The sequence below is a fragment of the Rhyacophila brunnea genome, unplaced genomic scaffold (genome assembly GCF_057557595.1).
Source record: "Rhyacophila brunnea isolate RB1 unplaced genomic scaffold, BYU_Rbru_1.0 scaffold_2, whole genome shotgun sequence".
Taxonomy (NCBI): Eukaryota; Metazoa; Arthropoda; class Insecta; order Trichoptera; family Rhyacophilidae; genus Rhyacophila; species Rhyacophila brunnea.
Genome location: NW_028232859.1, coordinates 406640 through 422874, shown reverse-complemented (window position 1 = coordinate 422874; position 16235 = coordinate 406640). Strand labels below are relative to the sequence as shown.

The 16235-nt window shown below is 36.7% G+C and overlaps 1 protein-coding gene across 1 annotated transcript in view; it reads left to right on the top strand.

Moving 5' to 3' along the window:
- poe (E3 ubiquitin-protein ligase-like protein poe) overlaps positions 1–16235 on the top strand; it is a 77735-nt gene that overhangs the window by 21278 nt on the left and 40222 nt on the right. The window contains exons 22-35 of the mRNA XM_085946834.1: positions 175–358; positions 4781–4958; positions 5039–5254; positions 6234–6404; positions 6482–6624; positions 6717–7091; positions 7194–7240; positions 7805–7937; positions 8547–8732; positions 8915–9194; positions 11328–11542; positions 11626–11795; positions 12860–13072; positions 15133–15297. Of these exons, the coding sequence (XP_085802960.1) occupies positions 175–358; positions 4781–4958; positions 5039–5254; positions 6234–6404; positions 6482–6624; positions 6717–7091; positions 7194–7240; positions 7805–7937; positions 8547–8732; positions 8915–9194; positions 11328–11542; positions 11626–11795; positions 12860–13072; positions 15133–15297 (2676 nt within the window). The remainder of the gene's footprint in view (positions 1–174; positions 359–4780; positions 4959–5038; positions 5255–6233; positions 6405–6481; positions 6625–6716; positions 7092–7193; positions 7241–7804; positions 7938–8546; positions 8733–8914; positions 9195–11327; positions 11543–11625; positions 11796–12859; positions 13073–15132; positions 15298–16235) is intronic.

Below are 16235 nucleotides of genomic sequence, written 5' to 3'. Positions count from 1 at the left end.
TTATGTAATTAATTTATCCATATTATTATCTTGGAAGAATTTTTGAAAGCATTGGTGGTGCAAAAATAGGACCATACATACATCATATATATTTCATCGGTGATGGTCTCTCGTCAACTGTATTATTCGATTCAACTGTTATATGAAGTTAAGTTTGTGCTGTGTGATCTGCAGAATGGGGTCTGCCGTGTCTGTGGGACGTGATGACGGTAGACTGCGTGCTTATGCGACTGCGCGTGTCGCTGTGTGATGAGGCGCAGGTGGCCGCACTCGCCGCTGCCCAGCCGGATGCTCACCTCACCCGACAGTTTATGCCGCACCTGCTCGACCTCATGGAGACACTCTTCGAGTGCTGCCGGTAAGTTTTCCTATTTCCCCACGCATCGACACTGATCTGATCTATCTTCTTTCAATAATTTTTCCCTCACAATGGTAACGGTCCTCGGTGAGATACAGTAAAACCTCGTTAATACGAATTCCATGGGACCGAAAATCAAAAAAAAAATTCGAATTATGAAATATGGAATGTATGGAGGAAAAATATTAAAATTTTGAAATTTTTTTTTTTTTTGATTTTCATTAATTTTGTTTTTGATCATAAATGTGCCTACCGAAGTGGGTCAAAAATTGTTTGGATTATTTTTGTTACCTTCATAAAATAAGTAATTTTTGATGTTTTAAGAAAAGTCTCTCACAATTTTCAATTACTGGCTCATGAAATAGTGTACTTTATTACGATTTATTGAATATTTTTATATGCCAGGACTCTGAAATCATTTCGAATTACGAAATTCGAATTAAAGGTATCGTTTTATATAAAAATAATGTTCATAGGACTATTTTTTCGGGAAAATTTTGAATTACGGCGAATTTCGAATTATCAGTGTTCTTACTAATGAGGTTTTACTGTACGTATTTATACAAGCAAACGTTAATTGCAGGAAACATCAGCGGTTGTCTTCAGTAAAAATATCATAACTCATCACGCTTTAGTTGGCATCGATGAATGAGCTTAGAACCAACCTCTATAATGAGGATTTTGATTTTTATTTGACTTATTCTGAGGACAACTAAACTCTGAGGTATTCAATTAATACAGATATTTTTTTTAGCTTGAGAGTTTATATTTTCTAGTTTTATTCCAATTGTAAATATTTTTATTTAGTGTTATTTGTGTAAATTTTTTTGTTACATTTCATAGCTGTTTATTTGTACCTATTTAGAATTGTCACCTTTCAGCTAAAGAAGTTATCGATATGTCTGTGTGTGTGTGCCTCTCACATATATTATTGCATACATTTTGATGTAGGTACCTACCTAGTATTATACTATAAATTAAGTCTTTTAGAAGAGATGTCTGTTTAACTCTTTTACTCCCAGCTGATTTAGCCTAGCATATGCGAAAACTCCCAAGCGTTTTTTGACAAAAAATCGTCGATTTAGTTTTTTTTAAATAACTAATTCTACACATGTTTTAAAAATTTGAAACTTTTTTTGTGTGTTCTCAATGGTGTATAAAGCAATAATAAGTAATAATATTGATAGTTTACATCAATAAAACAAAAGAAAAAAATAATGTATCAATATTTATTTAGAAATGAACGGATAAAACTATGTTTGAACAACAAAACAAGTGTGAGAACATTTTTTTATTTATAATTGATTTATCAAATTTTATAATATAATCTATCCTTATGTCGCACCGTGAGTGTAAAACCATAGCAAGTGCAAATTTTTCAATTTCGAGATTTAAATGCAAAACAACTGCAAAAGTCATAAACTTGATAATGTAAAATTGAAGTTACTGCAAACTTAAAAATTTTCATTAAAAAAGACAGATATTTGGGTTTTACAATACAAAGATTTACTTCCATTGTTAATGTAAAACCATAGTATCTGCAAATGATTATCCATGACTAATTGTGAAACCCGAGCATCAGACGCATTCTTTTGGTGAATGCAATGTGGCATTGTTTTTATTATTGTGATAGCAGGCAATTATTGAAATGATTCAGTGTTAAGACTTTGATAACGCATCCAGACGTATTCTACAACACATTATTGTTTCCTTTGATTCAAGTAATGTAGTGCAGTGTATTTTGTTTTTATCAAATATAAGTTTAAGGATTCGAATGATGGTGGAGTTAGCTTTAAAAGCTTCTAAAGCTGAAAAACTTCTAAAAAGGTAAGACTTTGTGATAAATATTATACTAAAATGATATACAAAACTAACCTTAATATTATTATTGTTATGAAACTTATTAATATCGACTTATCTTATGTACCTATATATTTATTTTATGCACCTACAATAATAAACTCTTTCAATTAACACAACAGTATATCAATCAGATCTATGATATTTTTGTTTTTGCAATGTTACAGATTTTCAAAAATGTGACAAGTACATTTCCTGATGCTGAAGAACCCATGTTGGATATAGATAAGGATGCTGCTGGTTTGCAAGAGGAACAATACCCATTATAATATAGGCTTTTTTCAACCAAACAAGGACCTATGTGACTTTTGTGAAAAATATAAAAATTGCAGTAGCGAAGAGAAAAATATAATTCAAGTTAAATAATATATGACATTCATCAAAAAAAATAAACAATTATTGAGAACACAGAAGGCGAAAGACGAATAAAATAGTATGTTGCTATAATCTGCAGGCCGTATTATCAACACCAAATGCCCAGATATCAGTGCTATATTATAAAAGAAAGCTTTCAACCTATAATTTTACCATCTTACACACATTAATAATAAAAATTGTTACTGTTTTGTTTAGCATGAAGGGACTACAAACAAAGGGGCCAATGCAATTGGTTCTTGTGTTGTAAAATTTTTGGAAGATAAATCAATTGGGAAGGAAGTCATTTTTTATTCGGATAATTGTGCCGGACAGAATAAAAATAAATTTATTACAGCAATGTATTTATACGACCTCCAGAATTTTAATATCCCAAAAATCACACACAACTTTTTGGTCGTAGGACACACCTAGAACGAGGGTGACTCTTTAACACTCTTGCATAGAGAAACAAAAAAATAGTCTTGAAGTCAGGTCCAATTTATATACCAATACAGTGGATTCCAGTGATTCACTGGAAATTGGCACTGACGAGATTTTTGATTTTCACAAGTTAGCAAATGAAATGGGCAATAATTTTCAACTCAACGAAAATAGTAAAAAGGTTAGTTGGGTAGACATTTGCGTTATTGAAGTGAGGAAAAACAATCCTTATTGCCTGTTCTATAAAAATAAGTATGAAACAGAAGTGTTTGATGTAATAAATATTAGAAAACGTCAGGGCGGACGTCAATCAGTACAACCTCAACTACACAAAGCATTTATAAAACCACCTCGGATCTCCGAAGCAAAATTAAATGACTTGATTTCCCTATGTTCATCAAAAGTGATACCAGAAATACACCATAATTTTTATAAAAAAAACTTTCATCTACACATTTAAATACAGATTCAGATAATAATTGACGTTGATAAAATTAATTATAAAAACATTACAATTATTGTAATTTGCTATTTTTATTTTGGTTTAAAATTGTATAAATTATAGTTACTAAGCTTAAAATATCAAAATATTATAGGTAAATATCATTCTTGATTTATTTAATAATAATATAATATAATATATTATAATGGTATTACCAAAGTTCCCAATAAAAATCTTACTGCAATTCAGGTAACTGCGAAATATCAACATTTTCTATGCATCATGAAAGTGTAAAACCATAGCAACTGCTAAAACTTGTAATCTTGAGGGATTTATATGAAAAAAAATAAAATTAATAAAAGAACATGTCATAATGTATACATACACCAAATATTATCGTTTTATTTTAGAAACTCTATTTATCCTGACCAAATGAAAACTTCAAACCCTTATATCTCCAAACTATGTAATTTGCACATACGTTGGTTTTACACTCACGGTGCGATGTAGTAACAGAAAAAAAAATAAACAAATTATTATTTATCTATGAAATAGAATTTTTATAAAGTAATCAAAAAAAATCGTATAGTGTCCAAGGTATTCAAGAATATTATTCAATTCACGAAATCTCAAGAGAATTCGATACAGTATCGACGACTAACTGATATGGGAATGAAGTAATTTCAAAAAATAAGTCTCAAAGCACTAAATCATTTATAATAATATTTATATTCATGTATTTTTTCACCATCTTACAAAAAGTACAGTGGCATCCATTGTTAGTTCAAAAATTACAAAACTCATTTGTAATGTGATATATGAATCATAAAACAACTAAAAGAAATATCAGAATTTAAAGTGTGTCATAAAAATAATGTTTTATTATTTTTATGACCCTCTTTGGTCTCGAGTTCGACAGCAGAGCAATTATGACTTGTGAGTTATTAGGGTATGCCAAATTATAAACAAGTGCGGCACTAAAATAAAAAATATTAGTCATGCCCAACACAGAGTGAATATAATGCTTTGTCTACATGAGACGAAATATGACGGGAAAATTTTGGAATAAATCGTAAATTTGGTTCCAAACTTTCGGCCGATGGATCGGCCCAGATGGAGTTTTCGCATAGGTATGGTGGGCCGAAATATCGGCCCCGTAGGAGTAAAAGGGTTAATATAATTAGATTAAAATGTCTAAACGGTAATTAAAAACGTGACAAATGTAAAAAAATCTCTATTGCAAGGAATCCTCAAGGACAACCGATAACTATTAATGTTTGCTATTGATTTGTTTGAAAATTGAATAAATAACAATGTTGCAGGACGTGCTCGGTACGCGAGTCTGGCGGCGCGGATGATTCGGCGGAGGCCAGGACAGCTGAGGGAGTTCTCCGGTGCTGTGGAACGCGAGGTGCCCCCTGGCTACGCGCCCATCTGCCCCCTGCAACTCGCAGCGCGTTAGACCGCATTGCTGCTGCACCCGCCGCCGACATGTCCCCCGTAAGTCCTATCGGTGAAAATAATCAGTTCATCGTTTTTGGATGATCTCAATTTAATGAATTGCCTGTTTTCCCTGACAGAATTCGTTTTTGAACGACGCGATCCCATCGGAGAGTGCAGTCCTCCAGCTGTTGACCCTGCATTGCCAGCTGATGAGTTACGGGGGCTCCGGACCTCCTCTGCAGCTGCTAGCATCAGGGGCCGTAGAACTGCTGGCTGCAAGAGTAGCCTCCCTTCTAGACCCCGAGAGGGCCGCCGACAGAGACCGAGCCGTCTCACTCCTGTTACCTGCCACCGTGAGTCCCTTTAATTTCAATTTATTTATTTTTCAATATTATGGACATAAAGATTTCAGTGTTACTAATTATGAACTTGTAGACAGTTATGTTATTATTAGTTTTAGCGATACACAGCAAATGTTACTTTTTGCGATCAAGAGTGCCGCCATATAAATTAAAAAACTGATTTAAGCAGGGTTTAATTGAATTTTAAAATTTACCAACAAGATCTGCAATTTGTATTTTTCGTTCAATGAACAATGATACGTATGCCTGACAAAGTTTAATGTGCTCTATTTATGTCAGATCTTCACAGCCTCAAAACCTGAACATTTTTAATATGAGAAATTGACGAAATGTCAAATTGTCTGGGAAGAGTGAAAATCCATACCGTAGGGAAGACTACGGCGCCGTCTATGCGTATGTTTTTTATTAGGTTTACATCACATTTTTATTAAAATCCAACACCATGTCATTAGGACGCCAAGTTGTCTGCAAGACCTAGCAAAACAGACTGGCGATAGCCAGCTGGCTCTGCTAGTATTTATGTATTGAGGCGGTTAATTGTTGCAATAAGTTAAATGCCCAAACTGTCAAAAAGTGCTATGTTTTAACAGGCCCTCTTGGCTGTGTTAACTTTTAGAGCGAGATAGACAGTTTTGACAGTTTAGACGGTTAACTTACTGTAACAATTATAACACCTTAATATGAAAAAGTGATAATATTTATCACCCTAGCCGTCAATATCCGCCTTGTGTATAGAATAGACCCACTGTGCTGAATGGGTTCAACAGTCCTTGTCTTCAAAATCTATGAAACAACATCTCCAGCAAGTGGCATAACAATATACAAGCCAATTTGGTAAACCACATCTATTTACCTATTACTATTTCAGTTGGCATCTTCAATGTGTGGTATTGTACACTTGTGAAGTACGAACGCAAGTTAGTTCTACACCTTGGTAAGGGCGTGCTCTTATCATCTGTCCATGTTGCAGGTAGACGCTAGGTTGGAGTTCCTTCAGAAGACGGCGTGGGCGGCTTTGTCCGCGCTGCTGCCCACTGCTCACCGTGTGGAGCAAGCGTTGCACGAAGAGGTGCTCCGTGGCATGTACCCCGTCATGAGGGACTGCCCCTCTCCCGCCAACGAGAAGATACTGCGCAGCATGGTGAGTTCACTTTATTCTATCGCTCTTTCTCTCACTTTCAATTGAATTTGATAATTAAACGAGGCATACATTTTCAGGTTAAGTATTGGGAGAAAGTCCTCGAAAGACCAGCGGGGCGGTCGGCTCTGGAAAGTTTGCACACGGATGGGGAAGTCTTCCTCGGTCGCATCCTCGTCTCTGCTCATGACGCCGGTCAGCCATATGCAGCTCGAGTCGTCAAGTCAGTATCTCCGGTCATATATTTCTATGCTTCTCTGTATCACTGTATCTTGTTAAAAGTTTATTATATTGTTAATAAAATTATCTCCACAGACTGCTGAACAAGCTGTTCGCTTCATGCGATTCGTCTGACGGCGTCCCCTCTCCCATTTGCGGTGGACTCTGCCGGAGCGCAGCGGCTTCTGCTTCTGCCCGTCCTGACTTTTCGCCCGGCACCGAAGGAGACGATGCGACCGACGCCGATCTGGAGTTGGCTGCCGTCGTGGCTGACGGCCTAACACCGGCGTGGCTGTCGCATCTGTGCCTGGGCGCGGCCCTGCCACCGCGTGCCGCAGCTTCCACACCCAGCGACAGCGACCCCGCCACTCCCACTGCTCCGCCTGTCGCCCCCGCCCCTTCTGCATCCGTTGCTGTCTCGCAGCCCGCTAACAGAGATCTCAGAGAACCCAACGAAGGATCCGACGACTCGTGAGTAACCTCCCATTTCTATAAAAGTCAGATACAATACAGCCGTCCAAATGGATGATTGAATTCAGTAAATGTTTTTATAAATGTATTTTCTCATTTCAGGTCGCCGGCTCCTCGAAACGGCCACGCCGACCCCACTCAACAATCAGGTTCGCCAATTTATCATGTGGCGCATATGCATGCTTATGCGTCGTCCGACTTATTTGTGCTATTAATTTATCCAATATATCCAAAAAAGAAAACAAAACATGAAATCAAAATCTTAGATCGTAATGACTAAAATGACTTAACGCGGAACCATACTTTGCTAAAAGATTGCATAGCTAAAATAGATAAACATTTTATAACAATATGTTCTTTTTCACACCTCCGCAAAGGCAAAGGCCTAGTAATAAAAATAATATTATGCTACGTTGTTCTCACCCAAATTAGTTGACTGATTTCGCTATTGTAAGTTAAACATCCATCTCATGTTGTCTATCTGAATTACGTTCAGCAGAACCGCTTGTTCATTTATTTAACCTCCTTACACCTCAAAGAAAAGATTTATAGTTACAATAACTCTGATCCTTAGTTAGGTATCATGTTGACCAAGTTAATGTCAAATTTAGTCAAATAAAATTATGTTTATTTTGATTGAAACTTGTAACGGCTTTAAGAGAAGAATAAGTAATTAAGTATCAAAATGAAAATGTGATCGGTCTTATTCTCAGAGAGTTGCAGCTGGTCGGGCGGGGCGAGCGATAGCAAGGAAAGCGTGGCTGTGGCGCTCATGGCCGACGCTGCCGACAACACGGACAACGCCACTCTCCTCGCCAACCTCACCAAGCACACCATCGCCCATTGGTTAGATCCCCGCTTTTTGTCAATATTTTTAATTATCCCAGTTTCATTTGAAACCCTTTGGTGTGTCTCACGACATCACTTGAGACTAAGGCAAAAAGCAAAGCCGACAAGGATTGGATATCCTCTCTCTCTTTTCATGTGTTCAATTCACCGTATCTGTATCTAATTTCATCCACAGCCTGAGGAGGTAATAATTGATTTATTGATTCAAATTTCTTCTGGAATTCATTGAACATCCTACATTACAATATTCACAAAAACAATTAGCCAATCATGAGTTTAAATGATATTGTCGACTAATGTATTTATTAATTATATTATTACGCGGTAGGACTACATTGTAATGATTTTAAATTTTTTTGTTAATTCTACAATGTTATTGTTTATAGTTATTTATGTTCATGTTGACAGCTGTTTCAAGTTACAAATCCATCTTAGACCCACTCCCAAAAGATGAGTTAGTCAACATAAATAAAGCAAATATCGTAGTTTTAAAATTGTTATCATTTTATCAAATTGTTACCGGTTCGTAATCGTAACCGAACACTTGGCTATAGTCTAGTACTCTAGTATAATACTAATCTTTCCCTGTATTGTAATTATTTACAGCGATCGAGCGACGAGTCTGGCTCTTCTGCAGGCCTTGGTGTCGTTGACGGGCGAAGCGTTGGGACCGTCCCACGCAGGCCTGCCACTCCCCAGGTTGCTTCGGGAAGCGGCCCGCTTGGCCGACGCCCACTCGGGCCTGGGGCACAGGCTTCTCTTTCCGGCTGCCTTGCAATGGCTCGACACCTGGTCAGTTCTTCTTTATTATCTTTTGTTTGATTCCGATGACTAGCCACCGCTCCTGAATTTGATGCGACATATAGTCAGTATAATATAAGTAGCACGTGAATGGATTGGATTGTCATTATAGTGGCTTGTCTGTATTTTAAGATGTCATTAATCCTTATTAATATCGAATGTGTCATTGGCAGTGTGGAATCTCTATGCGCCCCCGATGTCTTGGACCGTCTTGAAGAAGGAGGCGCGTCCCCGTCCCAGCGATCACACCTGGATGCGGCGTGCCACCTGCTGGCGTACGTAACGGACGCGCTACATGCGGCAGGGGGTGGCGAAGCCGGTTTGGCTCCTGCCCCGGCGGCTTTACACTCTGTCCCCGCGGGACTCGCTTGGGATGTCGGAGATGTCCCGCCGCTCGACGCCGACTGGCCTGATGACGCTCAGGACGATGATGACACCAGCGCTGATGATTCTGTATGTCTTCTTCAATTTCTGTATAGAATCTCATTCATCAAAAACAGTATTTGGAGCACCACAGTGTTGTCATGGGAGATGTCTTAACATGCTCATAGTAAGAATACTAAAAATAGAGAATCCCGTCCAGTTATGTGATTTCCAGGATGTTTTATTTATCATCATCATCAGCCTGAGCTGCTTCTACTTCTCTCGGTCCTGAGCGTTGTGCTGTCACGTACTTCCGCAGAAGTTCTCTTTTACTTAGAGTCCATGTTTCACACGCATATGTGATTACGGGAATCACACAACACTTTGCGCTTTAGGCACAGTGGAAGGTCACTTTTGAAGACATTATTCAGGCGGTCAAAAGCACTCCAGCCTAGTTTAACTCGCGAACAATTTCATCAAATATACCTCCATGACATTTATTGTCCTAGATAGATGTAGTTTTTACCTGTTCGAGCTGAGTGCCATTGATGAGGATCTTTCATGTTACATTTATTTTCAAACCTATTTTGTTGCTTACTTCAGCGAGTTCCTGCTTTCTGCTTTGGAGGTCTTCTGAGTCTTGCGAGAAAATTACTATGTCATCAGCAAAGCGCAGATGACTCAAGTATTCTCCATTTATGGGGATCCCGTTGTCATTCCCGTCAAGTTGCCTGAATAAGTCTTCAAGGGTAGCTGTAAATAGTTTAGGTGAGATTGTATCACCTTGTCGGACTCCTTTGCTGATAGGAAATCTGAGCGATGGTTTATGGAGATTGACAGATGCTGTTGCGCTACTGTATATATTATTGAAAATATTTATATAGCGCCCAGGGATTCGTTGATTTTTGAGTGCATCGAATATTGAACCTTTCTTTATGGAATCGAACGCCTCTCGATAGTCTATAAAACCCATGCATAGTGGCAGTTTGTATTCCTGGCACCGTTCTATGATTTCTCTGACTTGGATATGGTCCATAGTGCTGTATCCTCCTCTAAATCTGGCTTGTTCTCTCGGTTGGTTCTTGTCTAGTACATTTTGCAGACGGTTTGAGAAAATTTTTGTGAACGTCTTGTAGAGATGTTTTTTTAAAATGAATTTAAAAAATAGTAAAACTATGAATTAGTCAAAAATCTCTGTCACAAAAAATAGAAAACTTAATAAACTAAATTTAATAATAAATATGACTATAAAATAATATGTAATAATAATGTGGGACCTGCACCAAATACACATTTTATAAATTGTAGATTTATCTTTGACTTAAAATAAAAAATATTTTTCTTTTTAATGTTTTCAGATACATATTTATTAATTAATACAGTTTAAATTGTAAATTATCAAAAAAATGTTTCAAATTGCAAGCTTTGTATTTTTCCGCTAGGTGCCTCTTTTAGAAAGGCTGAGTAAAGGCTTCACCTTAACCACAAAATTTTTTCTCAAGAATTTCAGTCGCTTGTAACGTAACGTCGTAATCTTGTGACTGGGCAATAACTTCTTTTCTACGAATTTCTTTTTCTATTTGGCCAAAAAGCACGGTCTGGTGACCGTCAAGGCGGAAATATAAGACTTACTTCTAACTACTAACGTTTTTGGGAACCTTTAAACAGCCAGTAGCTAAGCATACCAACCATAGCCGTTGTTTTTGTTCTGGTCAGGACACTCATCGCAAAACAACTCTGCTCGTGAAATTAAATCGAGTTTGGATATTAAGAAATGAAAATACAGAGATGTTATTTCATTAGCATTAGACCCTTTAGGTCTTTCGTTTTCTCGCCAAATATGACTGCACACAGAATTCTTGTTTTGAAGTGCTTTGGATGTACTATGGTTTATTGTGAAATTGTATAAAAACAGTTGTCTGGAACAATACGGCCATTGATCTGGGACCTTCGCCACAACTAATTTTTTTGGCAATCAAATGATAATATAAGTCCTCCGATTTGTTCTTCTTGAATTGTTGCCTTAATGGTTTTAAATTTTAGTGGATAATAATAACTAATAGTGGTAATTTAGCTGATAATAATTCGTAACTAAAACCATCAAAACTTTTTGCTATATATTGTTGGATGTCAATAAATTTAGTGTAATAAGGAAATAAGTATTCAGAATTTGCCTGTAGGAATACAACCGTATAGACAATAATTTGTTTTATTTGTTACCAGGATGAGGACTCGATGCTGCACTTAAAGTTATGCACGTTCACCACAACAGCCAGAGAGTTCATGAACCAGCACTGGTACCACTGCCACACGTGCAAGATGGTGGACGGGGTGGGCGTATGCACTGTGTGCGCGCTCGTCTGCCATCGTTCCCACGACGTCTCATATGCCAAGTTTGGCAACTTCTTCTGCGACTGCGGAGCCAAGGAAGACTCCAGGTAAATACTCTATCACTACATAGCCGGCTCAAAAGACAGTGCGATTTTTTTCCTCCATATTGACATTCCCTGATATGCTTCAGCTGCCAAGCCCTGGTGAAGCGCAGTTCTTCCCAATCTCTGTCGCGGCGTGGAGCAGATTCTTCGGAGAGGGTTCCGCCGTGCTCCTCTCTGAGGCGGCGCCCATCCAGCCCGCCTCGCTCCGCTTCTCCACCCACTGCTAGGAGACCTGCATACGCTTCCAATCTTCAAGGTGAGCGCGCCTCCCTTTGTACTGTATTGAATTATTGAACAAATAAATATTTATAATAATTTTCATGGTTTTTGTTTAGATTGAAAAAAAATTCCTGGGAATAAAACCTTTTACTGAGTGGAATTCGAACACACCACTTATCGTACATTGTGTTGCACATAATCTATCTATGATAATACATTATATGTATTATATAGTACACCCGATCCTCTTTTTGCACGGGGGATACATTCCAAAGACTACCGTGCAAAACAAAACCGTGTAAAAGAAGATAAGGTGCCCATACAAAAATGGTAGATAGGTTCCATTACTTAAAATCAACTCAAAATACGAAATTCTTGAACTTAAAAATAAATCTTTAATAATCTTTTATATCTACATAAAAATACATAGTTTTCAATTTAAATTAAATTTAGCATAGAGAAATATATTCATTCAGTGTCGCTACTTCACAATAAATGTGCCCGTTTACTGCTGTTTTTCGCTGGCGAAAAATCACCCTCATCGCTGGAAATATTAAATGACGCTGACGCCGAAGCACGCGGCGCGTCTCTCGTATCGCACCCGAAGTAACTGACTAGTGGCGCCATGTATGTACGTATGTATGTCTGGGCGGCATCCGGTGACAACATGTGTATGCACCAGTGGCGTGCGGTCCATTGCAACGCAATTTTTTGATAAATATGTACATACATACGTATTTTTATTCTTTTTAGATTTTTTAAACCGTGTTAAAGCAAAAAAATCAGTGTAAATAAAAAATAATCGGTACTTTTTCTAAACGTATTGTTTCGAAACCGTCCAAAAAAGCCGTGTTAAAAGAGGATCGGGTGTATATATTATATAGTATTAGATTATAAATTTTTGCAAGAATGGTACAAATACAAATACCTGTGTTGGTAGTTTAGATCCAGATACACTTGGTCAGAGATTTTCTTCCTTAGATTAAGATTGACAAGATGACAATAAATAATTAATAGACTGACAGCCAGACAGGACATTTCCAGTAATGTATTTATATTCTTATATAGTCTTCAGTTGACAACCATCTATTTTCCTGTTAGGGGCCCGAGACTGGATAGCTAGCCAGCCTCGTTGGGCAGAGTCTGTGGAATCTTTGCAGCGTCTGCTGGCAGCCCTGGCCGCGCCCGTGAAGGCGTCATGTGAGAGGCACGCGGCCGTCGGTCGACACGGCCGCGCCCGTCGTGCCCTCGCTCAGTTGCACCACGGAGACAAGAGGTTTCACACTACAGATCAGTTGATGGTTCCCACCTTGGGTGAGTCCGGTGAATTCGAAATATATTTTGATATAATATATCGTGGGTATTCTGCGAATAAGCATTAAGTCAAAAATACTAGTTTTGAGATAATCGAGTTTGAAAGTTTGCATGCTCTTAACTTTTTTTATATATATAAAAGGTCATGTAGTTATGCATTTCAAATTGCAGATCGTTTTATTGGCTACAAATTTCTTAATGTGGTACTAAAAAATAACCGCAGGTTTGCTACTTTTTGGAAAAAATATGAAGGTAGTACTTGACTTAGTGCATTTTCGGTGACAAATTAAAGTACAAAAACAGAAAACACAGTATATGGTGACTATGTCATATATTTTTTTTCATACAATTTTGCAATATTTACAATGGTTTCACAAACGTATTTTATCAAAAGTATAAAAATCAGAAAAAACATATTTGTCCCTATTAGTAATATTTTTTTATACATGTTTGTTCAAAAGAAAAGTTTCGTAAAATGAAATCCTTTTTTCTCTCATGAGATCCAATTGCCTAATACATTTTACATACATTCAGACGCTCATTTTCTGAAAATTTAGCAGAACACTGATAGCGGCATTTAGCACAATTGATTGTTTTAGGGAGCTTTGCTTGCTTTAAGATATCATGCTTTCCCAAATATGGTAGGTAATCATCTCGTTTTTTTTCTCCACATTTATCTTCCACGTACTTGGCTTAGATTGACGCCAACGAGCATTTTCTTTTGGACACCTTTCAATGGTACATTTATCTATATGCTGAGGTTGGATAGACGGATCACTAGAACTATTGTCTTCAGCAGTATAAATCATAGACGTAAGTATCATGCTGTTGTTCGTCAGGTTGAATAATAGCATTTCCAGAATTATTGTCTTCTATGCCATTAAAGGATCCAAAGAATCAGATGGGCTTGGAATGTAATCTTCATCAGCAATGTCATCGTTACTAAAGTCTACAAATTTAATGTTTCCATCATTGTAAAAAACTGTATTTGGCTATCATCCAACAAACTATCTTCATTAATTGGCAAGTCCATTGAGGTGCTGGCTACATCTAATTTCCTTCTTATTTTGGGTACCATTCAACTTGTTTTTTTGTGATAAATCCGTAAAAGTAGTAGTTGTCACTAGAAAATGAAAATAAGTATAATGTAGATTTTGTAGATAGTACTCGTATTAACAATAAATAATATAACATTTATGACAAACAATTAAAAGCAAAATTATGATGTATCTGACAAAACAACATGTAGATATTCAACAATCACATAATTATTACAGTAGGTATACTTTAATGTAATATAAGTTTTGTTATATTAAAACAAAAGATTTCAATGATATTCAACAAAACAGTAAACGCAATAAACATTTTTAAGTTATGTATCCACATAATAGTAAATAAGCATGTTACAGTTACACACTAAAATAAGAAAAAGAAACTTACCATTTAGCTTCAACATTTCACTTTTTTTTGCCATTTTTTATATTTTCGCAGCCCGTGACCTCATTTTTAGCTAGGTACGTTTATAAATCAGTAATACACTTATCCTGTCAACGGTCAAAATACGAATGAGACAAAAAAATAACTTCATACAAATGCAAATTCCTGTCTGCGATATTGCTTTGAGTATGACTTAGTGCAGTTTCGCAGGCAGAATTTTGTGAATATAGCCTGGATTGAGAGAAGAAAATGCACTAAGTCTCTTTAGTGCCTTTTCTCTGAATAGATGTATGTCTTTTTGACTTATAACATAAATTATCTTCGCCAGTTTTATAGATATGACTGTGTGTGTTTTTGTATACTATAGAGCGTACTCTTAATAAGATTACCTCATCATTAAGTCAAAACAGCAAAATTTTGACTTAGTGCTTTTTCGCAGAATACCCACGATATTATCTTTCCTCTCATACCTTTAGTATATTGAAATGGGTGAAAGATAGTTCACGCTCTTCATAAACCATAACAATCATTGTGTCATGGTCACGGTATTCATTTATTCAAAAAAGTCAGGTAAATATGAAAATGTTGGTTATCGTGTATCATGTGTTAATCTCTTTTGGCAGGCTCTCAAGAGGGTGCGTTTGAAAATGTACGCATGTCATATACGGGCGAGCAAGGGCAGGCCATCAGGCAGCTCATCAGTGCTCATATGGTGCGGCGTGTTGCCATGTGCTGTTTGGCTTTACCTCACGGAAGACGACAAAATCTGGCCGTATCGCATGAGAAAGGTGACAAAATAGTTACTCTTATTTTTGACATTTCATCAGACACACGATTGTTATTCTTTCCCATCCCTCGTATTGTACTGATATAGTCGTTTTGTTTTTTTTCCCAAAGGGATTGAATTTTATCTGTACGACGGCGTACTGTGTAGTCGCAAAAACGCTGGCCCAGCTCCATCTTAAGATACAAAGCATATTTCTCAAACGAGTGGTCCCACCGTCACTGTTCAGCTATCAAAATCAGATCCCAGATTGCCTGACATATTGATTAGCAAAACCACATAATTATAAGCCCTTTCTCGTTTCGAATTGAATTATAAAAATTTCATAAATCGAAATGTATTGTATGTTGTTATTTATAAATATACATTCCTGTTATTCATCAGCCGTCAAAGTCAGACTACTACCTATTCCTTTATACAAAAACCGGTGGTAACATCGATTTGCAAAAATTGTCTTATACATATTGCATTGAGTTATACATTACATTTGTGGAAGGTGTGTTAATGTTGGTGTATTATTTATCATATAACTCGTCTTATCAAAATCAAACCATTCCCTGTGCCAAGACAGCTGGAAATATCGATTTGCAATAGCATTTTAAAACTCATATTTTTATTAGCGATGTAATCCATACATATATGAATAGTGTAGGAATAAATATTTTTTTCTTCTACTCCAATGAAGGTATTTATTTTCATAATAACTCCTAGTGCACAGTTAACTAGGTAACGTACACCTACCTATAATCTTATTGTATCTACTGGTTACTGTTATGGTGATAGAGTTCAGACCGACTTGATTTCTCAAAAAAATATGAGTAGGTACAGGAAACTACACACTCTCAAATCCAATTTCATTACATAAGTAAGTTCTCAATTGAAAATTAAATTATATTACTTAATTTTCAACATATTTTATATAAATAACGCATTTCATTTAAG